The following is a 26,527-nucleotide window of genomic DNA, read 5'->3' as shown; positions in this document are numbered from 1 at the left end:
GGCCCCAACAGAAAAGCATGCTGGGTAATGGACAGGGTTTTTTTTTTTTTTTTTGCAGTAGCTTAATGTACCAACTAAACACCTTCCTTCTCTCGTACCTTCACTGCTCCCGAGCCCCATTTAGCATTACGGGATAAATGCTTCGTGTACGTTGTAAGTGCCTTGCCGTCATAGGTACAAGCGTACAAAAGGGTCACATTACTGTCAACATTACAAAGTTACAGCGGTCTTTTATAGTGTAACAGGAGTCCAATCTCACTTCCCACCAATAGGTTTACCGCTGACAATGTCCTATGGTAACGTGACACCGAGCAGAGCCCTGCGCCGGCGTGAAGTCAATACTGCGTGCTATACCATGTCCATACCATTCATTTTATTATACAAAGACACAACAGAATACATACATATAGCTTATTGTCAAGGAGCCAGGTACAACTTGTTCATAAAAATAAAGATGGGCTTAATCGCTTTCAAGGGTGGGACTCTACCAATAAAATATGTTTCCACTTAAAAGCCCGTTACACTGGGTCATTCTCTTGGCTGACCGAAGGGTTCATCCTGTGCGCCAACCACCAGTACCATCCAACCAACTATCCAAAGGCAAACCGCCACAGCCAGGGGCAGACTGGCAACTTTTGGCCCAGGGGGCAAGTACAAACCAGAGGTCCGTGGTGCAGCGACTCACCCCCCCCTCCCACTCCCTCTTTTCCTCTCCCCCCCCCCCCTTGACCCCCATTCCAGGCTGAAGCCCTGCTCCAAGTACTCTCCACTCACTGGCTGAATCCAGCCATGGAGGCGGTTAAGGGGAGCTGGGACAGCTCGGTTGGGGCTGGCCGGGGGGAGGAGAGTCTCCAATGGGGCATGGAACCGGCCTCTGCTCAGACACAGTTTACACCATCCATGTAAGGGGGGAGGGAGGCCTGTGCTCTGTCCTGGTGTTCAACCCGCACTCAGTAGGTAAGCGGCCTTCTTTACCAGGAATCCTTTAGGCACGACTGTGGCAGAAGCGGTGCAGTCTTTTTACGGGGCATCAGAGCGGCCCGGGGGGCTAATGCCCCCCCTGCCGCCTTGCCCAGTCCTCCCATGGCCACAGCACTCAGTTAAAGCTCAACGCAGGTGTAACTTTATTTTTCTGGCCAAACAGACACAGAATCCCCATCTTGGGTTTCCCCACTGACACGTTTCACAGAAAAACTGGGCTTTATAGATAAAGACCACAATTGGGTCTTTATTTTTAAGTCCAGTTTATGGGTCTGCTAGCCCAGAGCAGGGAAGGACTGGGCCAGGGGGCAGGGGGGGAAATTGCCCCCTGGGCCGCTCTAATGCCCCATAAAAAGACTGCTCTGCTTCTACCACAGACATGCCTAAAGGATTCCTGGTGAAGATAAGAAAAAAGTCCCCACTGCTGACCTACTGAGTGCATTTTTGAAGACAAGGACAAAGAGCAGGCCTCCTCTCCAGTATGGATGGTATAAACTGTGTCTGAGCAGAGGCCAGTTCCATGCACCACTGGAGACTCTTCTGCCCTGGTCAGCCCAAACCTAGCTGACCCAGCTCCCCCCAACCTCCCCCTGCTGCCCAGGTCAGGAACCCGGATTCAGCCGGTAAGTAGAGAGTATCTGGAGCAGGGCTTCAGGTTGGAATGGGGGTCAGGAGGAGGATTAGGAGAGTGGGAGGGTGGGGGGCGAGGGAAAGTGGTTAGGGGGCCGTGTCGGTGCACCATGGGCCTCTGGTTTGTACTTGCCCCCTAGGCTGAAAGTTGCCAGTCTGCCCCTGGTCCAGAGCATTAAAGAATCACAAGGGTTGAATTTGAACAGAGTGCCGCTGGCTTTTGTCCTTCATAGGACTTTACTAGTTGAGGCAAACAAAACCCAAGACTATGTTCAATAGTAATGAGTCTGTCTGTGTAGGGGCTGCCCCAAGAGTCCTTCATCTAAAAGCTGAGCCTACAGCTTCATGAAGTCAGATTTCTTGGATATAAATATATATTCTGCATCTATCCTTCGGCCAGTTTGGGTGCATCGTTGCAGAAGGTGTTTCCAGCAATGATTTTCAGATCTCACCTTCTAATGGCACCTACTATCTGTGGTGGCTTCGCAAAGGTTCAGTTTAAATGAAACTCTGGTCACTTCCAATGCAAATATTGGGCAAAGAAACATTGTGGTGAAGGTGGCTTTTTTTGACAAATGACCAGATTGGCAGACACCACAAACACAACGAAGAAACTCAGGGTTTAAAATCATGAGATCTTTCCCACCAGGCGGAGGGTGGGACATGTTCCACAAAGTGATTATTGAAGCTCATATTATCCTTTTAGCTGTAATCCTTTAATTTTTTATTTTTTTTTTAGATTATGTTTTTTTGCTACAATTTTGGAACCTGGTTTGCTCCTTTACAGGTGCTTCATACTTGGCTCATAAACCAAAAAAAGTTGAATAAATATTTAAAAACTAAAAAAATAAAGCTTGTAATAAAGAATAGACATACCTTTTAGTTAAAATACACAAATGACCCCTCCCTCTTCTACTTTCGTCCCTATTGGTCCTTTTTTCTGACGGACAACCTTTCTTGACCAGAAGTGGGCTAAGGGAGTTGCAGAGGGCAAGGCTAAGCTCATCTTATACCAGGGACATGGAGATGTTCATGTAACTTTATATACCTGGATCTAGTCTCAAGCATTCACACACTTGAATATTTATCATAAATGGTGTAATACAGCCTTTCTTAACCAGGTTCCATGGAGCCCTTGGGTTCCTCCAGAGGTTGCTGGGGGTTACTTGAGCTGTGGACGATTGACCTTCTATCTGATGGTGCCACCATAGTTTCAGGGTCATCACCACTTGGTAATGTCAACATCAGGGTTGCATTCTTCCTACTGACCACCAGTTTATGGGGCGTTGTCACCATTGTCCCTCAATTAACTGGTTTTAGTAAGGGTTCCCCAAGGCTAGAAAATTATTTTAGGGGTTACTCTGAGGTTGAGAAGGTCATCACCACTTGGCAAAGTCAACATCGAGACACCAATTATCTTTTTAGCTGTCTGTAAGGGTAGCATTCTTCCTGCTAACCGCCAATTTAAGGGGCATTCTCACCATTGTCCCCAATAAACTGGTTTTAGTAAGGGTTCCCCAAGGCTAGAAAATTATTTTAGGGGTTACTCTGAGGTTGAGAAGGTCATTACCACTTGGCAAAGTCAAGATCATGTCACCAATTATCTTTTTAGCTGTCTGTAAGGGTGGCATTCTTCCTGCTAACCACAAACTTAAGGGGCGTTCTCACCATTGTCCCCCAATGGAACTGGTTTTAGTATGGGTTTCCCCAAGGCTAGAAAATGATTTTAGGGGTTCCTCTGAGGTTGAGAAGGTCATCACCACTTGGCAAAGTCAACATCAAGACACCAATTATCTTTTTAGCTGTCTGTAAGGGTAGCATTCTTCCTGCTGACCACCAATTTAAGGGGCATTCTCACAATTGTTCCCCAATGGAACTGGTTTTAGTAAGTGTTCCCCAAGGCTAGAAAATTATTTTAGGGGTTTCTCTGAGGTTGAGAAGGTCATCACCACTTGGCAAAGTCAAGATCATGTAACCAATTATCTTTTTAGCTGTCTGTAAGGGTAGCATTCTTCCTGCTGACCACCGATTTTAAGGGGTGTTCTCACAATTGTCCCCCAATGGAACTGGTTTTAGTATGGGTTTCCCAAGGCTAGAAAACTTATTATAGGGGTTCCTCTGAGGTTGAGAAGGTCATCGCCACTTGGCAAAGTCAAGATCATGTCACCAATTCTGTAAGAGTAACATTCTTCCTGCTGACCACCAATTTAAGGGGCGTTCTCACCATTGTCCCCCAATGGAACTGGTTTTAGTATGGGTTTCCCAAGGCTAGAAAACTTATTATAGGGGTTCCTCTGAGGTTGAGAAGGTCATCACCACTTGGCAAAGTCAACATCAAGACACCAATTATCTTTTTAGCTGTCTGTAAGGGTAGCATTCTTTCTACTGACCACCAATTTAACGGGCGTTCTCACCATTGTCCCCCAATGGAACTGGTTTTAGTATGGGTTTCCCAAGGCTAGAAAAATTATTATAGGGGTTCCTCTGAGGTTGGGAAGGTTGAGAAAGACTGGTCTAATTCAACCAATACAAATCAGGTTCCTCCAAAGGTTGCCAAGAGTTCCTTAAGCAATGGAGCAACTTCTGCTCCTCAGATGAGCAACCACTATCAACAATAATCATTTTAACCTGTAAGCAGGGTATTCTTCTTAGCTAAATATAAGGAGCCTTCTTCTCTGTGGTCCTCACAATAATGTACTGTGAAATTCTGAAATAGTAATTATTAGCAGGGGCTCCCTGAGCCCGGAAAATTATTTCAAGTCTTCATGTTAAACCGGTTGAGAAAGGCTGGTCTAATATCATTTTTTCCCAGGATCTTCAGCTCCATCTACTGGTCATAATGCAGTAGTATCCTGAAACACCTCAATCAGAAAAATACCGCATGATGATCACTAGATGGAGCTGACGATCATGGAAAATAAACATAGGGATTATTCAAAACAGTTGTGCAAACGCTTGAGACCTTTTTTTTTTTTAAATAGACCCCTATGGCATCCACATTTTTAGTATGTTCAGTGTAAATTCCCCAGGCTTATAATTGGTTGAAATTTAGAGCAATGAACAGTGAACACAGCTACAGGCTTATACTGATAATTAGCGAATGGTTCTAAAAAGATACTTTGTATATGCTCTCGGTTGCTGCCCAAATCCCTACCAGAAGGTCATCGAAGGTCCTTGAGGGCTATAAAGCCTTGTTCTAATGTTTAATGCTAGCAATTACAAGTCCTTATAACATCAAATGTCTACTGAGTAGGGTTGAAGTGGCCTGAGGAGAGCTGAAGAGCCCCTCACATCACTCTAAGGATTCCTGGATGATGTTCGTGGTTCTCCGGGACGCAATGTCCTCCAGGGACAAGTCTGAGAACTTGGTGATGGCGGGAGGTGGGGTGGTGACAGGCGAATAGGAAGAGATGTCCATTGTCCTCTTAGGAACTCTCTGTTTCGGAGATGAACAGCTCCTTGTAGAGCGGAGGAAACCTCTCCCACGCAATGCCCGGGTACATTTGTCGGAAGATGTTCAGTTTTTCCAGGTGAAGCTGGCAAATCCCGGACAGTCCTTCCTTGTGCGGGAGCTGAAAAAGGCCAATAGCAAAAATGAAAAATCTAAGTCCTGGTTCACACTACCGCGACTGGTCAGCCTGACAAGTCCCGGTCCATTCTGTGCTACGGGAACCATTCTAATAGGAGCGACTCAAGTCGCTCCGACTTAGAAAATAGTTCCTGTACTACTTTGGGGCGACATCGGAGCGACTTGCATTGACTTCCATTATGTGAAGTCCGTGCAAGTCGCGCCGAAGTCACGGTGCACGCGACTTCACAGGTCGCCCCGAAGTCGGATCGCCATAGTGTGAACCGACACTTAAACCGTTAAACTAAAATGTTTGTAAATATGGAAACAAAGCATGAGATTGAGATGAAGGAGACAGCTAAACAAATTGTAAAAAGGTGGTAGTACCGGGACAAGGTCATCCAGGGCAAGGATCCAAAACTGTGCCCCCCTCCCCCACTGTTAATACATGCCATAGAATGGGTGTACCGCCCTGTGTCTATTCTTTGTCCCCTTCCTTCACTGTGCCTGGGGCACCCTTCCCACCTGCCCACCCCTTGTCCCGGCCCTGGATGGCCAACACATAGACACCACTTCTACCTTTTTACATCAGATGCCTGCCATGCTCTGTCATTGCAAATGGTACTCTGTACAGCACTATGGACTATGTCAGCACTATATAAATCGAAGAAATAAAAAAGGGAAAGGCCGGTAAACCACATACTATGAGGTTGAGCCTAGAATAACATATATTTAAAGCAAAAACTTTTTTTTTAATTTTGGATGGAGTAGAACATTTTTTTTTCTACCATTTGTGCCCTATTAAGGAGATTTCCCCTTCACTTCCTGTCCTGGAGACACAACAGGAAGTGAGAGGAAATCTCATCTTAGTTGTCACCAGAACAAGTTTCCCCTTTAGAAGATTTGCCTTCTTAACCATGGGTTAAGTTTCATAGAGACCTCCAATGTCCTCACCTTGCTCATAATCCCCTCCCGATGTGTCCTCCGCAGTAGATGTCTGAAGGCCAACTGTAGCTTTCTGTGAAGGGTCTCCACCTTCTGCTTGTCTTGTAGCCAGGGCCGGCCTGAGGAAAGTTTTACATTGCATTCATAAAGAATTCAGAGGAAAATGTGAACAGATATAATGTCTGGATTTTCATATCATATACAGTATATTCATCTAAGCAGTGGTTTTCATTGGATGGTTTAATGGTCAGAAGATTTGGACTTACTGGGATCCAGCAGAGTCATGGCACTGTAGAAGGCCATTTCATGTTCAGAGAGGTTGAGAGCTCCCAGGATATGGCAGAAATCAAACATGGTGCTGATGAGATCGATGCATCCTGCAAGAAGAACATAGGGATGTGACCTTGGTTCTACTACATAGACCAACCATTCTCAACCAGGCTTCCTCCAGAGGTTGTCCTCCTTTCCATTAGTCCTGCATAGTTCTGGGCTCAATGCCACATGGCTGAGCCAGCCGCATGGACCCAATGATCACCCTTTAACGGTGACGTTCTGAGCACCAAGGTTGGGATCTCCTAGGATATGGCAGAAATCAAATCATGGTGCCGATGAGATCAATGCACCCTACAAGAAGAACATAGGGATGTGACCTTGGCCTTACTACATAGACCAGCTGTGCTCAACCAGGGTTCAATGGAACCTTAGGGTTCCTCCTGAAGCTGACCTTCTATTTCATAGTGCTTGCTTAGTTCCTTGGCCCTACTACATAGACCAGCTGTGCTCAACCAGGGTTCAATGGAACCTTAGGGTTCCTTCTGAAGCTGACCTGCTATTTCATAGTGCTTGCTTAGTTCCTTGGCCCTACTACATAGAGCAGCTGTGCTCAACCAGGGTTCCATGGAACCTTAGGGTTCCTCCTGAAGCTGACCTTCTATTTCATAGTGCTTGCTTAGTTCCTTGGCCCTACTACATAGACCAGCTGTGCTCAACCAGGGTTCAATGGAACCTTAGGGTTCCTTCTGAAGCTGACCTGCTATTTCATAGTGCTTGCTTAGTTCCTTGGCCCTACTACATAGACCAGCCGTGCTCAGCCAGGGTTCCATTGAACCTTAGGGTGACCTTCTATTTCATAGTGCTTGCTTAGTTCCTTGGCCCTACTACGTAGACCAGCTGTGCTCAACCAGGGTTCCATGGAACCTTAGGGTTCCTCCTGAAGCTGACCTTCTATTTCATAGTGCTTGCTTAGTTTCTGGGTCAATGCTACTTGGCCCAGCCAGCTGCAACGACCTTTTTAGCTGTCTATAACCACTCGCTGACCCGGCCGTTTCTGGCACGTTTGGCAAGTTTAAAATCTGTAATTTTTGCTAGAAAATTACTTGGAACCCCCAAAGATTATATATTTTATTTAGCAGAGACCCTAGGGAATAAAATGGTGATTGTTGCATTTTTTGTCATATGACTGTCACATGGTTTTTGCGCAGCGGTTTTTCAAACGCAATTTTTTGGGGGAAAAGCACCCATCAGTGCTGTCTATCAGTGTCAACCTACCAGTGCCACCTATCAGTGCTTTTCAGTGCTGCCTATCAGTGCCCTTCAGTGCCGCCCTATCTGTGCCGCCTACCAGTGCATATCAGTACTGCTAAGCAGTTCCCACCAGTGCCACCTGCCAGTGCCCACCAGTGCCAACTAATTATGTCCACCAGTGCCACCTTTTAGTGCCCATCAGTGCCAATCAAAGCCTCATCATCAGTGCTGCCTATCGGTGTCGCCAATCAGTGCCACCCATCAGTGCCCTTCAATGCCGCTTATCAGTGCCCTTCAGTGCCGCCTCATCAGTACCTCCTGATCGGTGCCCACCAGTGCCTCCTCATCGGTGCCCAGTATTTGTTTGTTTAGCAAAAAATAAAACCCCCAGTGGTGATTAAATACCACCAAATGAAAGCTCTATGGCCTGGGCAGGAAGGGGGTTTAAGTGCCCGGTGAGCAAGTTGTTAAAGTATAACTAAGGGCAAAACTTTTTTTTTTTTTTTGAATAGAGGGGAGGAGGATTAGAACACCTTTCAGGTTTTTATTGCTGTCTGTGTCCCCATTCGGGAGATTCACCCTCTCTATTTGTCCTGTTTACCATTATCATTGAAAGTGAAAGAAAATCCCCAATTTTGGGTTGTCCCCCAGAAAAGTAACAGAGGGGGAAATTTCCTGTGGGGACACTAGTTCTGGTGACCTTGGAGGCCCCAATTTACAGCGATTTTTCACTCACTTCCTGTTTGGCTATGGGACAGGAAGTGAAGGTACGGGACAGGAAGTGAAGGTAGATCTCCCCAATGGGACACAGATGGAAAAAAAAGTAACCATAAACTTTCATTGCTCTATCCAAAATGGAAAAATAAGTTTTGCCTATAGTTCTTTAAACAGACTGAAGTTAGAAGCCGATTGGCTACCATGCACATTTGCACCATATTTTGCAATGTCCAGTTTTAGTAAATCAACCCCCATTGTCTTCTTACCCCTAGAAAGACTAGAAAAACATCCCATGTAATGTACTTAGTGAGGTAAAACGCGTTGGCCTCATCTTCTGTGTCTTGATGGAGTGTTAAGCTGCTTGTGGATGCTACTGAATCAGCAGGTGGCCTTACTAGGTAGACAGATCAAGATCTATGGAGGTATGTCAAGGTAGACAGATCAAGATCTATGGAGGTATGTCAAGGTAGACAGATCAAGATCTATGGAGGTATGTCAAAGCATTTTTGGCATTCTGCTCTTACCCAAAGAATGGAAGAGTTCCAGTTGAGCGTATTTGCCTTCAAAGTAGACCGAGTTATTGTAACAGTTAAATGCTCGACTCATTCTTATAAGCAGAAGCTCCATGGCACCTAGAAGACAAAAAAAGAGACATCACTTATGGTCTATGAGGTCCGTTCAGAGAAAGATATCTATGACCTACCAAAATGTCTGTGGGCAACTGACCATCACACCTACACTATATTACAAAAATATTGGGACGCCGGCCTTTACACACACATGATCTTTAATGGCATCCCAGTCTTAGTCCGTAGGGTTCAATATTGAGTTGGCTCCGCCCTTTGCAGCCATAACACCTTCAACTCTTCTGGGAAGGCTGTCCACAAGGTTTAGGAGTGTCTATGGGAATGTTTCACTGTTCTTCCAGAAGTGCTGTCAGAGAAGTCTGGTTCATAAGGTAGATGAAACTTCCCACCATTAGATGGCGCCAAGCTGGCTATTTAAATTGACTGTCTCACTATCAGAGGCCCACGAGTCGGAGTTGTACGAGAGGCCCTCCTCTACACGTCAAGGCTCACCTACCAGGTACGTGAAAAGTACATTTGTGAGGTCAGGCTCTGATGTTGGGTGAAAAGCCCTGGCTCACAGTCTCCACGCTAATTCTTTCCAAAGGTGTTCTATCGGGTTGAGGTCAGGACTCTGTGCAGGCCAGTCAAGTTCCTCCACTCCAAACGCGCTCACCCATGTCTTTATGGACCTTGCTTTGTGCACTGGTCCAAATCATTTGGTGGAGGGATATTATGGTGTGGGGTTGTTCTTCAGGGGTTGGGCTTGCTTGGCCCCTTAGTTCCAGTGAAGGGAACTCTTAAGGCGTCAGCATACCAAAACATTTTGGACAATTTCATGCTCCCAACTTTGTGGGAAGAGTTTGGGGATGGCCCCTCCCTGTTCCAACAGGACTGCGCACCAGTGCACAAAGCAAGGTCCATAAAGACATGGATGAGCGAGTTTGGGGTGGAGGAACTTGACTGACCTCAACCCAATAGAATGCCTTTGGGATGAATTAGTGCATTTCTGGAAGAATGGTAAAACATTCCCATAGACACTCCTAAACCTTGTGGACGGCTTTCCCAGAAGAGTTGAAGCTGTTAAACTGCAAAGGGTGAGCCAACTCAATATTGAACCCTACGGACTAAGACTGGGATGCCTTTAAAGTTCACGTGTGTGTAAAGGCAGGCGTCCCAATACTTTTGACAATATCGTGTAAATTAGCTTCTTGGACATTCCATTCCAAAACCATGGCCGATATTGTTGAATCCCCCACCCTTCCCCTTTGTAGCTATCAGATCTTACACTCTTCTGGGGAGGCTTCCTATAAGATATTGGAGTCTGTTTGGGTGTCTGTGGGAATATGGGCCCATTTTTAGTCCAGATGCTGATGTTGGATGAGAAGACCTGGTTCATCCCAATGGTGTTCGGTAGGGTTGAGGTCATGGCTCTGTGCAGGATACTTGAGTTCCTCCACACAAAACTGGTCAAACTGGGAATGTTTCCCATAATTTTTGCCCATTAGTGAGAGCAGGTGCCCATGTTGGATGAGAAGACCTGGCTTGCTGTAAGTGCCACACGTTGGGCGCCAAAAAAGGCTTAGCTCACAATCGCAGTTACAATTTATTCCAATGGTCTTCAGTAGGGTTGAGGTCAGGGCTCTGCGCAGAACACTGAGTTCCTCCAAACTGCTCAAACCATATCTTAATGGATCTGGCTTTGTACACAGGGGACAGTCATGCTAGAACAGAAAAGGGTCTTCACTAGTGTTGAGCGAACACGGACTGTATTATTCGTGTTCGTACCGAATAATTGGATTTTTTTTACCCGAACACGGACACGGACACTTTACTGTATGTTCGGGTAAAAATCCGTGTTCGGTCGTTTTATTTCCGGGTTTTGCATGCTTTGGCGCTCTTTTCATGGCGGGCTTTCAACAGCCAATCAACAATCGTTTAACTGGTGTGCCTTAAGCCATCCCAGCCATGCCTGCAAATGTCTTAGTAGCTGTGATTGGCCGTCTGAAGCATGTGACCAAGTCTTTATAAGTTCGAGGCAGCCGCCGCAGCAGCGTCATTCTGCTGCTTAGCTAAGGGACAGAGCACACATCAATGTGCTGGCTGCTGATTAGGGAAAGATAGGCAGGAAAAAACCATTTGTGTCCGGATAGAATTGAGGGACAGGTCGGAGTGTTTAGGCAGGGCGAGTTGTAGGCATTTTAGGGATAGAGTCTGCTGAATTATATAGGGTCAGTGTCTTCTACAAACTACAATCGATATTGCTGTGTGGGGGGTGGGGTGAATCTGCACTCAATCCTGATCTACGATCTCTTCTCAATCCTGTTAGGGAGAGGCTGCTGAATTTTAGGGAAACTGTGTTCTACAAACTACAATCGATATTGCTGTGTGGTGTGGGATTGGAGATAGGCAGGTGTCAGTGATCCACATCCATTTTTCTGTGTGTGAGCTGCAGTGAACACAATCTTTTTGGGGTGCAGTGAACAAAATCTTTTTGGGGTGCAGTGAACACAATCCTTTTTGGTGTGCAGTGAACACAATCCTTTTTGGTGTGCAGTGAACACAATCTTTGTGGGGTGCAGTGAACAAAATCCTTTGTGGGGTGCAGTGAACACAATCTTTTTGGGGTGCAGTGAACAACATCCTTTTTGGGGTGCAGTGAACACAATCTTTTTGGGGTGCAGTGAACAAAATCCTTTGTGGGGTGCAGTGAACACAATCTTTTTGGGGTGCAGTGAACACAATCTTTTTGGGGTGGAGTGAACAACATCCTTTTTGGGGTGCAGTGAACAAAATCATTTTTGGGGTGCAGTGAACAAAATCATTTTTGGGGTGCAGTGAACACAATCTTTTTGGGGTGCAGTGAACACAATCTTTGTGGGGTGCAGTGAACACAATCTTTTTGGGGTGGAGTGAACAACATCCTTTTTGGGGTGCAGTGAACAACATCCTTTTTGGGGTGCAGTGAACACAATCTTTTTGGGGTGCAGTGAACACAATCTTTGTGGGGTACAGTGAACAGAATCTTTGTGGGGTGCAGTGAACACAATCTTTGGGGGGTACAGTGAACACAATCTTTTTGGGGTGCAGTGAACACAATCTTTGTGGGGTGCAGTGAACACAATCTTTTTGGGGTGGAGTGAACAAAATCATTTTTGGGGTGCAGTGAACAACATCCTTTTTGGGGTGCAGTGATCAAAATCCTTTTTGGGGTGCAGTGAACACAATCTTTTTGGGGTGCAGTGAACAAAATCCTTTGTGGGGTGCAGTGAACAGAATCTTTGTGGGGTGCAGTGAACACAATCTTTGGGGGGGTACAGTGAACACAATCTTTTTGGGGTGCAGTGAACACAATCTTTGTGGGGTACAGTGAACAGAATCTTTGTGGGGTGCAGTGAACACAATCTTTGGGGGGTACAGTGAACACAATCTTTTTGGGGTGCAGTGAACACAATCTTTGGGGGGTACAGTGAACACAATCTTTTTGGGGTGCAGTGAACACAATCTTTGTGGGGTGCAGTGAACACAATCTTTGGGGGGGTACAGTGAACACAATCTTTTTGGGGTGCAGTGAACAACATCCTTTTAGGGTGCAGTGAACACAATCTTTGTGGGGTGCAGTGAACAACATCCTTTTAGGGTGCAGTGAACACAATCTTTGTGGGGTACAGTGAACAGAATCTTTGTGGGGTGCAGTGAACACAATCTTTGGGGGGTACAGTGAACACAATCTTTGTGGGGTGCAGTGAACACAATCTTTGTGGGGTGCAGTGAACACAATCATTGTGGGGTGCAGTGAACTCAATCTTTGTGGGGTACAGTGAACACAATCTCATACTTCTGAAGATTTGAGGGTGCTGCCTGTTCCATACTCCCCCTACTCCTCATCTAGCCTTTTAGGGGTACAAACAATAGTAATTGGGGCCTAGTGTGGTTGTGTACGTGTGATATACATACACTTTTTTTGGATCATATTTTCTATTCCGCTATTTAATCAAAAACCTTTGGGGATCAGTTAAATTGGGGGATAGTCTGTGTTGGTACGTGTGAGAGAGATCCACCTTTCCAAGTTGTTGGGGTTCATCTCATACTTCTGAAGGTTTGAGGGTGCTGCCTGTTCCATACTCCCCCTACTCCTCATCTAGCCTTTTAGGGGTACAAACAATAGTAATTGGGGCCCAGTGTGGTTGTGTACGTGTGATATACATACACTTTTTTTGGATCATATTTTCTATTCCGCTATTTAATTTAACTGGGCCTCCATGCGAGACCTGTGTGCCTTGTTGCGCTGTTTTGAGTACTCCACCAACATGGCCAGTGGCAATGACGCCGTTCTCAGCTTAACTATCCCACTTCTATGCCTCCTTGAAAAAACAATTCGGGCGATGATGGAAGAGGATGTGGCACAGGATGAGGAGGAGGAGGAGGATGAAGAGGTAACATTTCCAAGGCTTTCAGGGCAGTCATTCGCAAGGGGCTCCGAGGGTGGGTTCCTGCACACGCAAACGCCAGGGACGCAATTGTCCAGCAGGGGCACAGTTCTGGAGGATGAGGAGGATGAGGAGGAGGAGGAGCTGGAGGAGGAGATGGAACCATGTTCACAGCAGGGTGGCACCCAGGCCAGCTCATGGCCATCACTGGTGCGTGGCTGGGGGGATACAGAGGACACGGACGATACACCTCCCACAGAGGACAGCCTTTCGTTGCCTCTGGGCAGCCTGGCACACATGAGCGATTACATGCTGCAGTGTCTCCACAACGACCGCCGAGTTGCCCACATTCTAACTTGTGCTGATTACTGGGTGGCCACGCTGCTGGATCCCCGTTACAAGGACAACATACCGTCCTTAATTCACTCACTGGAGCGCGATCGCAAGATGCGCGAGTACAAGCGCACGCTGGTAGACGCCATGCTGCTGGCATTCCCATCTGACAGCGGGGCCACAGTGGAAGCACAAGGCAGAGGAGGAGGAGGAGGAGGTCGCCAACGCAACCAGGGCACCGCCAGCACCTCAGAAGGCAGGGTTAGCATGGCCGAAATGTGGAAAAGCTTTGTCAGCACGCCACAACAAACAGCAGCACCAGCAGCTCAGATGGAACGTCTTAGCAGGAGGCAGCATTTTACCAACATGGTGGAGCAGTATGTGTGCACACGCCTACATGTAGTGAATGACGGGTCTGCCCCCTTCAACTTCTGGGTCTCCAAATTGGGCACATGGCCTGAGCTTGCCCTTTACGCCTTGGAGGTGCTGGCGTGCCCTGCAGCCAGTGTATTATCTGAATGGGTATTTAGCACGGCTGGGGGCGTTATAACAGACAAGCGCAGCCGCCTGTCCAGAGACAATGTGGACAAGCTCACGTTCATTAAAATGAACCAGGCATGGATCCCACGGGACTTTTCCGTACCTTATGCAGAATAGCAATGGATACCGACCTTACCCACCCATTGTTCCATTTTTGCTCTTTCTCACTCTTTTGGGGTGTACCCTCATTTAAAATTTTTGAAAAGAAGCAGTGTTGGCTACCTCGTCCTCCTCCTCAGGGCCAGATTAATGTAGGGGCTATTGGAGCTGCAGCTCCAGGCCCCTACCTTTTATATAGGCCCCGGGTTGGCCATATTCACTGTTACCGCTCTTCTGTCACTTGTAAACACAGAAGTCTGGCTTCTATGCTCGCTTCCCCAGGCAGCACCCTCAGAACCTCCCCACACAGCGTGAAGGCCGGACAAGGAGGGACAGTTGGCGATGCATGGATGTGTTTATGGGCTTCAGAGACAGCATCCCATGTTGAATTAGGCATGCATGGCTGCACCCTTCCTCCTCTGGGTGCATGGCAAGGCACGGCCCTTAAGGCCCTTCAAAATCCTCAGCACCAAGCCCATGATGCTGTTAATCCGGCCCTGGTCCTCCTCCACCGCCGCTTCCACCTACACCGCCCATAGGTGTGCGCAGCCTATTGCATTAAGGTGTGCACCCCAAAGTTGAAATACACATGCATGTGTTTGCCAGCAGGGAGAGTAATGTATCGGGGCCATGTACCTGTAGGCAAGGAGAAATAGAGCAGAGCAGGTCCCAGGGAGATCTTTCCCATCTCCTCACTGGCAATGCTATGTGCCCTAGGTGATTAGGGTGTGCCCAGGCACACCCAGCACACCCTGTGCGCACGCCTATGTCACCGCCACATCCACCACCACCTCAACCTCCCTCCTACTCCATATGGGCCTCGTCCTTCAGAGATGAAGAAGAACATTGTTTTATTTTTCTGTTTTTTTTTGTTGTTTTAAGTTATTTCCCTATCCACATTTGTTTGCAGAGCACTTGCCATGCTCTTAATTACGTTTTGCTGCCATTTGCAGCACTCTAGCCCTTTCCTTTGGTGTTTTAGAGCCATTTTAGTGCCTTAAAGTTCGGGTCCCCATTGACTTCAATGGGGTTCGGTGTCCGGGAAAAGTTCGGTAAAAGTCCGGGACACGGACCCGGACTTTTTTTTAAAGTTCGGCCGAACCCGTCGAACACGGACATCTAGGTGTCCGCTCAACCCTAGTCTTCACCAAACTGTTATTTACAAGGTTGGAAACATCATACAATGTTTTATACAATGTCATTGTATGATGTAGTAGTAACAGCACCCTTCACTGGGAACACATGTTCCTTGGGAGGGGGTCCACATACTTTTGCCCAAACATGTATGTAGTATTTTTTGGAAGATATCTATGATGTAAAGCAGGGGGTCTCCAAACTTTCTAAATAAAGGGCCAGTTTACTGTCCTTCAGACTTTAGGGGGGCTGGCTTGGGGCCAGTGGGAGTAAATAATGCCCTATCGTTGGTATCAGTGGGAGGACTAGTGCCCCATTGTTGGTGTCATTGGGAAGACTGCTTCCCCACCGTTGGGGTCAGTGGGAAGTATAGTGCCCCATCATTGGGGTCAGTGGGGGGAATAGTGCCCCATCATTGGTGTCAGTGGGAAGTATAGTGCCCAATCATTGGGGTCAGTGGGGGGAATAGTGCCCCTATTGTTGGTGTCAGTGGGAGGAATAGTGCCCATCACTGGTGTCAGTGGGAGGAATTGCACCCCATTGTTGGTGTCAGTGGGCGGATTAGTACTCCATTGTTGGCTTTAGTGGAAGGATTAGTGCCCCATAGTTGGCTTTAGTGGAAAGATTGGTGCCCCATAGTTGGCTTTAGTGGAAGGATTAGTGCCCCATAGTTGGCTTTAGTGGAAAGATTGGTGCCCCATAGTTGGCTTTAGTGGAAGGATTAGTGCCCCATAGTTGGTGTCAATGGAAGGAATTATGCCATATTGTTGGTGTCAGTGGGAGGAATAGTCTGGGAACACATGTTCTTTGGGAGGGGGTACACAAACTTTTGCCCAAACATGTATGTAGTATTTTTTGGAAGATATCTATGATGTAAAGCCGGGGTCTCCAAACTTTCTAAATAAAGGGCCAGTTTACTGTCCTTCAGACTTTAGGGGGGCTGGCTTAGGGCCAGTGGTAGTAAACAATGCCCTATCGTTGGTATCAGTGGGAGGACTAGTGCCCCATTGTTGGTGTCAGTGGGAGGAATAGTCTGGGAACACATGTTCTTTGGGAGGGGGTCCACATACTTTTGGCAAAACATGTATGTAGTATTTTCTGGAAGATATCCATGATGTAAAGCAGGGGTCTCCAAACTTTCTAAATAAAGGGCCAGTTTACTGTCCTTTGGACTTTAGGGGGCTGGCTTAGGGCCAGTAGGAGTAAATAATGCCCTATCGTTGGTATCAGTGGGAGGACTAGTGCCCCATTGTTGGTGTCATTGGGAAGACTGCTTCCCCACCATTGGGGTCATGGGAAGTATAGTGCCCCATCATTGGTGTCAGTGGGAAAAATAGTGCCCCATAACTGGTGTTAGTGGGATGAATTTAGCCCAATTGTTGACGTCAGTGGGAGGCTTGGTTCTCCATAGTTGGCTTTAGTGGGAGGATTAGTGCCCCATTGTTGGTGTCAATAGAAGGATTTATGCCATATCGTTAGTGTCAGTGGAAGGAATAGTGCCCCACTGTTGGTGTCAGCAACAGGAATTATGCCCCATCGTTGGTGTTAGCAACAGGAACTAATCCTCATTGTTGGTGTCAGTGGATGGAATAGTACCCCAAGGGCCGGATAAGGACACACAAAAGGCCACATCCAGCCCCTGGGCCGTAGTTTGGAGACTGCATTTAAGGTCCACTTGGAAAACGATGGTGAAAATTCCATTACCTGCTTTCAGGAGTACAATCTGGTCATTCGGATTCAGGTCCATGAAGCCACTAAGCCTTTTGGCAAATTCCACAATATATTGGATGGCATCGGTGACGTGGCATACACAGCGTTCCCACATCTGGTCCATAGGCTGCGCAAAGAAAGAGAAGACATATAGGTTAACTGGGGGTATGGGGGTTTGGTCTATCCAGCTTGACAAATGTATTATTCTGCATGTTCCGGGGCACTAAGAATTTGAAGATTTGTATTTGCCTACACTGAGAACCATTTCTGGAGATAGGAAACATATGAAGAGGTTCCATTCAACTTGCCTTGTGATGGAAGCTTTGCAACTCTGCTGTAGAGAAGGTTTCCCATCGCAGGACATGAAGGTTCTCTTGTCTGAACTGGCATGTTTCGTCATGGGCAAGCACTACGTTCTGCGTCAAAAGCTCTGAGGATTGGAAGACCAAGCAAAACGTTAATGATCCACAAAGAGGTTGTGAAGGACACAAGGGCGTAACTTCTCTGAATTTTAGGGAAATAGTACATTGTAGAAGCACCAATTGTTCTTCCAACCAATTCGGCTGCACTCACCCAGCTCTGTTGCTGAAATGACGCACTCTGGAATCAAACAGCTGCTGATGACGTTGCCGTAGGACTCCATGCCCTGGAACACGATTGGTCGTGTGTGCTCTGGATGAAGCTGCTGGTAGCTTTTTCGAAGCAAGGCTTCTGAATGTGTCTTTTCTAGAGCGTTGGGATGGTGGACAAGGGGGTCTTTCTGCAACTGCATTCTGGGTGCTGAACAGGAACGAGTAGAGAAGGAAGAATCCCACCGGCCGGTCCATATGGAATGTGGTATGGTATGACCCAGTTGGGGAGATGTTGACGTTGGTTGGTCCACCTGAGGTTCTGTCCTCTGTAGAGTTGAAGACCCCTCTGTTCTTTGCTCTCTCAGACGAAGTTTTTGCACCTCGGCCTGGATGATATCGTGCTGCTTCTTGGACATTCGGCCAAATTTTACAGCTATAATGGAAATCGAAAAAATTTCATTAACCGAAGCAGATCCACCGTAATAGCGGTTCCCTTTTGTTTTCGGGAATGCATCCAATACTAAAGTCCTAACTCTAGTACTCAACTTTGTCTATGGTTGGGCTTCAGTCTATATCTATCGGTTTCTCCTCTCTGCCCGCCAGACATTAACTTCCATGATATGCTTCTTGTGGTTGTACAGAAGTCTATTATGGGCTGGAACAATTTTTCTTAGGACATACTGGTCGCCCCCATTTGCCTTAAATTGTAAAGTAACTAATGGCTTGGTGCTCGGGCAACACTTCACTACGCTTTAAGCCAAGCCACCCTACCTGTACCCTCATGCCCGTTCTGTCCTCTGTGCCAGCCTCTGTGTACCCCATGACTCTTGGTGTACCCAAGAACATCCTGTGTCACCTAGTGACCCCGGTGAGATTTGGGACTTCCGTGCACCCCACAGCATCCTGTGTCACATACTTACCCCATCGCACCCCTGTGTGCTCTGTATTTCCAGTGCAACTCCAAGCTACCTGTGTCACCTAGTGACCTTAGTGCACCCTTGTGAGATCTATGGCTCAAATGCACCCCTGAGCAACCTGTGTCACCTAGTGACCCCAGAGTACCCCTATGATTTCTGTGACTTCAGTGCACCTCACAGCATACTGTGTCACCTAGTGACCCAAGTGCCCCACTGTGAGGTCTACGACCCAAGTGCACCCCCGAGCAACCTGTGTCCCCTAGTGACCCCAGTGCGCCCCTGTGAGATCTAAAGCCCAGGTGTACCCCCGAGCAACCTGTCACCTAGTGACCCCAGTGTACCCCTAGAAGATCTACAGCCCAAGTGCACCCCCGAGCAACCTGTGTCACCTAGTGACCCCAGTGCGCCCCTGTGAGATCTAAAGCCCAGGTGTACCCCCAAGCAACCTGTGTCACCTAGTGACCCAAGTGTACCCCTGAGAGATCTACAGCACAAGTGCACCTCAGAGCAACCTGTCACCTAGTGACCCCAGTGTACCCCTATAAGATCTACAGCCCAAGTGCACCCCAGAGCAACCTGTGTCACCTAGTGACCCCAGTACTCCCTTGTGAGATCTGTGACTCCAGTGCACCCCAGAGAATCCTGTGTCACTTAGTGACCCCAGTGCACCCCTGTGAGATCTAAAGCCCAAGTGCACCCCAGAGCAACTTGTGTCACCTAGTGACCCCAGTGCACCCCTGTGAGATCTACAGCCCAATTGCACCCCAGAGTAACCTGTGTCACCTACTGACCCCAGTTCACCCATGTGTGCTCTGTGACTCCAGTGCACCTCACAGCATCTTGTGTCACCTAGTGACCCCAGTGCACCCCTGTGTGCTCTGTGACTCCAGTGCACCCCACAGCATCCTGTGTCACCTACTTACCCCAGTGCACCCCTGTGTGCTCTGTAATTCCAGTGCAACCCCAAGCTACCTGTGTCACCTAGTGACCTTAGTGCACCCTTGCGAGATCTATGGCTCAAATGCACCCCTAAGCAACCTGTGTCACCTAGTGACCCCAGATTACCCCTATGATTTCTGTGACTTCAGTGCACCTCACAGCATATTGTGTCACCTAGTGACCCAAGTGCTCCACTGTGAGGTCTACGACCCAAGTGCACCCCCGAGCAACCTGTGTCACCTAGTGACCCCAGTGCGCCCCTGTGAGATCTAAAGCCTAGGTGTACCCCTGAGCAACCTGTGTTACCTAGTGACCCCAGTGTACCCCTGAGAGATCTACAGCCCAAGTGCACCTCAGAGCAACCTGTGTCACCTAGTGACTCCAGTGCACCCCTGTAAGATCTACAACCAAATTGCACCCCAGAGCAACCTGTGTCACCTAGTGACCCCAGTGCGCCCCTGTGAGATCTAAAGCCCAGGTGTACCCCCGAGCAACCTGTGTCACCTACTGACCCAAGTGTACCCCTGAGAGATCTACAGCACAAGTGCACCTCAGAGCAACCTGTCACCTAGTGACCCAGTTTACCCCTATAAGATCTACAGCCCAAGTGCACCCCAGAGCAACCTGTGTCACCTAGTGACCCCAGTGCTCCCCTGTGAGATCTAAAGCCCAGGTGTACCCCCGAGCAACCTGTGTCACCTAGTGACCCCAGTGCGCCCCTGTGAGATCTAAAGCCCAGGTGTACCCCCGAGCAACCTGTGTCACCTACTGACCCAAGTGTACCCCTGAGAGATCTACAGCACAAGTGCACCTCAGAGCAACCTGTCACCTAGTGACCCAGTTTACCCCTATAAGATCTACAGCCCAATTGCACCCCAGAGTAACCTGTGTCACCTAGTGACCCCAGTTCACCCATGTGTGCTCTGTGACTCCAGTGCACCTCACAGCATCCTGTGTCACCCAGTGACCCCAGTGCACCCCTGTGTGCTCTGTCACTCCAGTGCACCTCACAGCATCCTGTGTCAACCAGTGACCCCAGTGCACCCCTGTGTGCTCTGTGACTCCAGTGCACCTCACAGCATCCTGTGTCACCCAGTGACCCCAGTGCACCCCTGTGTGCTCTGTGACTCCAGTGCATCCCACGGTATCCTGTGTCACCTGGTGACCCCAGTGCACCCCTGAAAGCCCATGATTACAAGAGTGCCCAGAGCAGGCTGTGTCATTTAATGGATCCCACCTCTGTGACACCTGTGTCTCCTCTCAGCTGCCAGTTTGCTTTGGCATCATCTGGACAGTCCCTCACTCAGTGGATATGGACCTCTGTCTGTGACAATAATCAGAAGTTCTAATCCTTCCCAATTCTACTAAAAACTTGTCTTCCTTTTTGTCCGTGTCCCCATTGAAGACATTTACCACCTCTTCCTGTCCCAACAGGAAGTGAGCAAAAACTTTCCAAATTTGGAGGCAGGTGAAAATAAAAACCTTCATCCTTTCCGGGGTTTATCCAAAGTAAAATTAAATCTTTTGGCCGCATTTGGGCTTTAAAGTGGAGATTCCCCCTTGGCTGAAAATGTTTTTGTCTCCGTCTTACCATCCTTGGACATGCCCAGGGTCAGGCACTTCTGCAGGCGGCAGTGCTGGCACCGGTTCCTGTTGGATCGATCAATCTGGCAGCTCTGTTGCTGACTGCAGGAGTAAATCGGCTTCCCCTGCTGGCTCCTGCGGAAGAACCCCTGCTGGGACATTACGGGAGAGATGTGAGAAGAAGCCGCACGAACATCAACATTGTTTTCTATCCACCCCAACTTCCCCATCGACAGTCCGTCTGGAGACCATCAACCATCATTTTTATTTATAATTTTATATCTATTTTATTTACATTTTTATAGCCAGGACTGTTAAATAAAAAATATTAAAGTCAAAAATGTAAGTCACATAAATATGAAATGTTGTCTATGGACATTATAGTCTTCTCCATCCAGCCAGCAAGGGAAGTTCTCATCTCCTTATCACCTTCTATCTACAGAGTTCAGTAGCTCAAGCTGAATTCACTAACTGGCTCCATCTGAGGATGCAATAAGTCTTGTTGTTATAATTGTTTTCACACATTATTCTTCCGAGATTCATTCATTTTCAGGTTGGATTCCACTGGAAAATGTGTGAATTCTGGGAGAAAGCCATGTGAATCTTGTGTGAAAACATTTATAAATGGACTCCATGGTGTCTAGGATGAGATAACCAAGGACATGTTGTATTTTAACCTCTTTCCACCCACCTAATGCTTATGTGCAGCCAGGTGGGCTTTAATGTGTCCATGTATGGTGGAGGTTTCTGTGCGGAGAGCACACTTACTGTGCGCTCCCAGCACAGGGCTCTAATAATAATTGTGAGCTTCTGGGACAGGATCCTAATCATGTGACCATTGTCAGTGGTCACATGGTTGGCACTCTGTCCTAACTTTCCCCCCGGGTGCAAGGACTCACTTAAAGGGAGGGTAGGGCTGGGGGGGAGGGGGTTAGCTAACCTTAGTGCTCTGGAAATCCTTTGTCAGATAGCAAATGTTTATTTGTAAAACAAAGATTGAATGTGTATAGGAAAAGCATATAAAATATGAATTTAAAATGTATAAACCTAAAAAAAAAAAATGAGGAAGAATACAATTGTTTCATTTCCTTTCATCTTATTTTGTATATTCATGTTTTTTTTTTTTTTTCTTTTTTTTTTTTTGCTTTTTTGTTTTAAAAATAAATAATGAATATATTTACTGGTGTGTGCTTTTGCCATTTGTGTCACAGAGCATTCTGGGTTGAGAAAGAGAGAGAGAGACATAGAGAGACCAGAGAGAGAGATCAGAGAGGACAGAGGGGGAGAGAGAGACCAGAGACTAGAGAGAGAGAGATCAGAGAGACCAGAGACCAGAAAGAGAGAGACCAGAGACTAGAGAGAGATAGATCAGAGAGACCAGAGACTAGAGAGAGAGAGATCAGAGAGACCAGAGACTAGAGAGAGAGAGATCAGAGAGACCAGAGACTAGAGAGAGAGAGATCAGAGAGACCAGAGACTAGAGAGAGAGAGATCGGAGAGACCAGAGACTAGAGAGAGAGAGATCAGAGAGACCAGAGACTAGAGAGAGAGAGATCGGAGAGACCAGAGACCAGAAAGAGAGAGACCAGAGACTAGAGAGAGAGAGAGATCAGAGAGACCAGAGACTAGAGAGAGAGAGATCAGAGAGACCAGAGACTAGAGAGAGAGAGATCAGAGAGACCAGAGACTAGAGAGAGAGAGATCAGAGAGACCAGAGACTAGAGAGAGAGAGATCGGAGAGACCAGAGACTAGAGAGAGAGAGATCAGAGAGACCAGAGACTAGAGAGAGAGAGATCGGAGAGACCAGAGACCAGAAAGAGAGAGACCAGAGACTAGAGAGAGAGAGAGATCAGAGAGACCAGAGACTAGAGAGAGAGAGATCAGAGAGACCAGAGACTAGAGAGAGAGATCTGAGAGACCAGAAAGAGAGAGACCAGAGACTAGGGAGAGAGAGAGACCAGAGAGACCAGAGACCAGAAAGAGAGAGAGAGAGAGATCAGAGAGACCAGAGACCAGAAAGAGAGAGAGAGAGATCAGAGAGACCAGAGACCAGAAAGAGAGAGAGATCAGAGAGACCAGAGACCAGAAAGAGAGAGAGAGAGAGATCAGAGAGACCAGAGACCAGAAAGAGAGAGAGAGAGATCAGAGAGACCAGAGACCAGAAAGAGAGAGAGACCAGAGACCAGAAAGAGAGAGAGAGAGAGATCAGAGAGACCAGAAAGAGAGAGACTAGAGAGAGAGTTAGAGAGATCAGAGAGACCAGAGATCAGAAAGAGAGAGACCAGAGACTAGAGAGAGAGAGAGATCAGAGAGAGAGGACAGAGGGAGAGAGAGAGAGCGAGGGATGGAGAGCGAGATCAGAGAGAGAGAGAAACCAGAGACTAGAGAAAGAGAGATCAGAGAGGGAACAGAGACCAGAGATAGAGATCAGAGAGAGACCAAAGACCAGAAAGAGAGAGACCAGAGAGAGAGACCAGAGACTAGAGAAAGAGAGATCAGAGAGGGAACAGAGACCAGAGATAGAGATCAGAGAGAGACCAAAGACCAGAAAGAGAGAGACCATAGACTAGAGAGAGACCAGAGACTAGAGAGAGAGAGCGAGGGAGGGCAAGAGAGATCAGAGACCAGAGAGAGAGAGATCAGAGAGAGAGGACAGAGGGAGAGAGAGAGACCGGAGAGAGAGAGAGAGCGAGGGAGGGCAAGAGAGACCAGAAAGAGAGAGACCAGAGACTAGAGAGAGAGAGCGAGGGAGGGCAAGAGAGATCAGAGACCAGAGAGAGAGAGATCAGAGAGAGAGGACAGAGGGAGAGAGAGAGACCGGAGAGAGAGAGAGAGCGAGGGAGGGCAAGAGAGACCAGAAAGAGAGAGACCAGAGACTAGAGAGAGAGATGCAGAGAGAACAGAGAGAGAGAGAGATTAGAAAGAGAGAGACAAATAGATCAGAGAGAGAGAGAGATCAGAGAGAGAGTGAGATCAGAGAGATAGAGAGGGAGATCAGAGAGAGAGTGAGATCAGAGAGAGAGACGGAGAGGGAGATCAGAGAGAGAGACAGAGATCCGAGACAGAGAGAGTAAGATCAGAGAGAGGGAGATCAGAGAGAGAGACAGAGAGAGATCAGAGACCGAGAGAGTAAGATCAGAGAGAGAGACGGAGAGGGAGAGCAGAGAGAGAGATGAGAGAGAAAGGGAGAGAGAGATAAATGGGAGAGATCAGAGAGAGGGCACAGACGGAACTGTTTGCCTTCAGACTCTCTCTGATTTGTGACACATTAGGGATCCTGTAGATGGCAGCATTTCACCAGCAACAGGATCACTCTAGAGAACTCTAACCTGTTCTACCTGTAGGAAAAGAGAACACTAACCTGTCCCTATGGGGTCTTTCCTTCACTGGTTGAAAGGCTACAAAATGTCACCAGTGATAGGACAACATGTCACTCATATGTTAGAATAATCTCCCTCTCCTCCCCTCACCTTACATCCTTCACAGGTGATGACACCATAGTGGATTCCGGAGGATTTGTCCCCACAGATCTTACAAGGAATGATCTCGATTTGTGCTGCCATAAGAAAAACATAAAAATTATTCATATGCCGTGTTTAAAGAAGCAATAAATATTAACTAAAAGGTATAACTATGTAACAGAGGGACCCCAATGTGTCCACATTCAGGAATAGGGATGGATCAAAGTCCGTTACTATAGAATATTGGAGACGGGTCACATATTATTCACATAAAGAAGACCTGTCACCCACTCATAACATACGGGGCTTGCTAGCCCCCCTTGTAATAGCAATAAAGTTAAACAATGATTATATATAATCTTAATTATTATTATTATTATTATTATTATTATTATTATTAGAATAGAATATAATAGAATAGAATGATTATTTATAATATTAATAATTATTATTAGAATAGAATAGAATAATGATTATATATAATATTAATGATTATTATTATTATTAATAATAATAATAATAATAATAATAATTAATTATAGAATATAATAATGATTATATATAATAAATAAAAATAATTTATTTTTCTTTAAAGCACCCTGTCATCCCTATTCACACCCCATATAAAAAGTGTAGCGTGGGGCGAGCACAGGTCTGCAAACATCAATTGTGAAAATCGACTGAAGATCAAAAAGAAAATTGGGTGTTGCTATGTTTGGCATCTGTTTACTCGATGCAATCCCATCTTTTATATTGTACCTGAAAATTGGGTATGGACATGTTGGGGATATATTTACTTGATGCAACCCAAGCTTTTACATTTTACCAAAAAATTGGGTATTGACATGTTGGGTATCCACAGTATTTACTCGCAACAACCCAACCTTTTATATTTTACCAAACAATTGGGTATTGACATGTTTGGTATCAATTTATTCGACACAAATCAATCTTTTATATTGAATGTAAAAATTGGGTATTTACATGTTTGGTATCTCTATTTACTCGATGCAACCCAGTCTTTTTTATTGTATCTAAAAATTAGGTATTGGCATGTTTTTGATATCTATTTACTCGACGCAACCCCATCTTTTATTCTGTACCTAAAAATTGTGTAGTGACATGTTTGGTATCGAATTACTTGACGCAACCAAACCTTTTATATTTTACCAAAATATAGGTATTGGCATGTTTGGGATCAATTTGCTCGATGCAACCCAATCTTTTATATTGTACCTAAAAATTGGGTATTGACATGCTTGGTATATATTTACTCGATGCAATCCAGTCTTTTTTATTGTATCTAAAAATTGAGTATTGGCATGTTCGGTATCTATTTGCTCAACGCGACCCAATCTTTTATACTGTAACTAAAAATTGATTATTAACATGTTTGGTATCAATTTACTCGATGCAACCCAATCCTTTATATTCCACCTAAAAATTGGGTATTGACATGTTTGGTATCTAATTACTTGACACAACCCAATCTTTTATTTTGTTTCTGAATATTGGATACTGAAATGTTGGGTATTTATTTACTTGACGAAACCCAATATTTTATTTTTTACCAAAAAACAGGTATTGGCATGTTTGGGCTCAAGTTGCTCGATGCAACCCAATCTTTTATATTGTACCTAAAAATTGGGTATTGACATGTTTGGTATCAATTACCTCGACGCAACCCAATTTTTTATACTGTACCTAAAATTAGGTATTGACATGTTTGGTATCTAATTACTTGACACAACCCAATCTTTTCAATTTTACCCAAAAATTGGGTATTGACATGTTTGGTATCGATGCAACCCAGTTCTTTATATCTTACAAGAAAAAAAAATTGTATAATATTGTGGTTGTTTGTTTGTATTATTTT

At 46.4% G+C, this 26,527-nt stretch overlaps 1 protein-coding gene across 1 annotated transcript; it reads right to left on the bottom strand.

Annotated features, from left to right (window-relative positions):
* Positions 1-4,997: 4,997 nt before the first annotated feature.
* Positions 4,998-24,770, bottom strand: LOC309569699 (nuclear receptor ROR-gamma-like). The gene is made up of 9 exons (XM_082275660.1): positions 24,661-24,770; positions 21,197-21,338; positions 17,751-18,182; positions 17,486-17,607; positions 17,172-17,304; positions 8,890-8,997; positions 6,391-6,501; positions 6,134-6,243; positions 4,998-5,183 (listed from the first exon to the last, which is right to left on the bottom strand). The coding sequence occupies exons 1-9, from the start codon at positions 24,751-24,753 to the stop codon at positions 5,037-5,039; spliced, it is 1,398 nt and encodes a 465-aa protein (XP_082131786.1). The 5' UTR covers positions 24,754-24,770; the 3' UTR covers positions 4,998-5,036.
* Between the last annotated feature and the right edge of the window lie 1,757 nt (positions 24,771-26,527).

Source organism: Pelophylax lessonae (assembly GCF_965119305.1).
Source record: "Pelophylax lessonae genome assembly, chromosome: 13".
Classification (NCBI taxonomy): domain Eukaryota; kingdom Metazoa; phylum Chordata; class Amphibia; order Anura; family Ranidae; genus Pelophylax; species Pelophylax lessonae.
The sequence above is the reverse complement of the archived record's forward strand: the minus strand, read 5'-3'. Positions and strand labels throughout refer to the sequence as shown.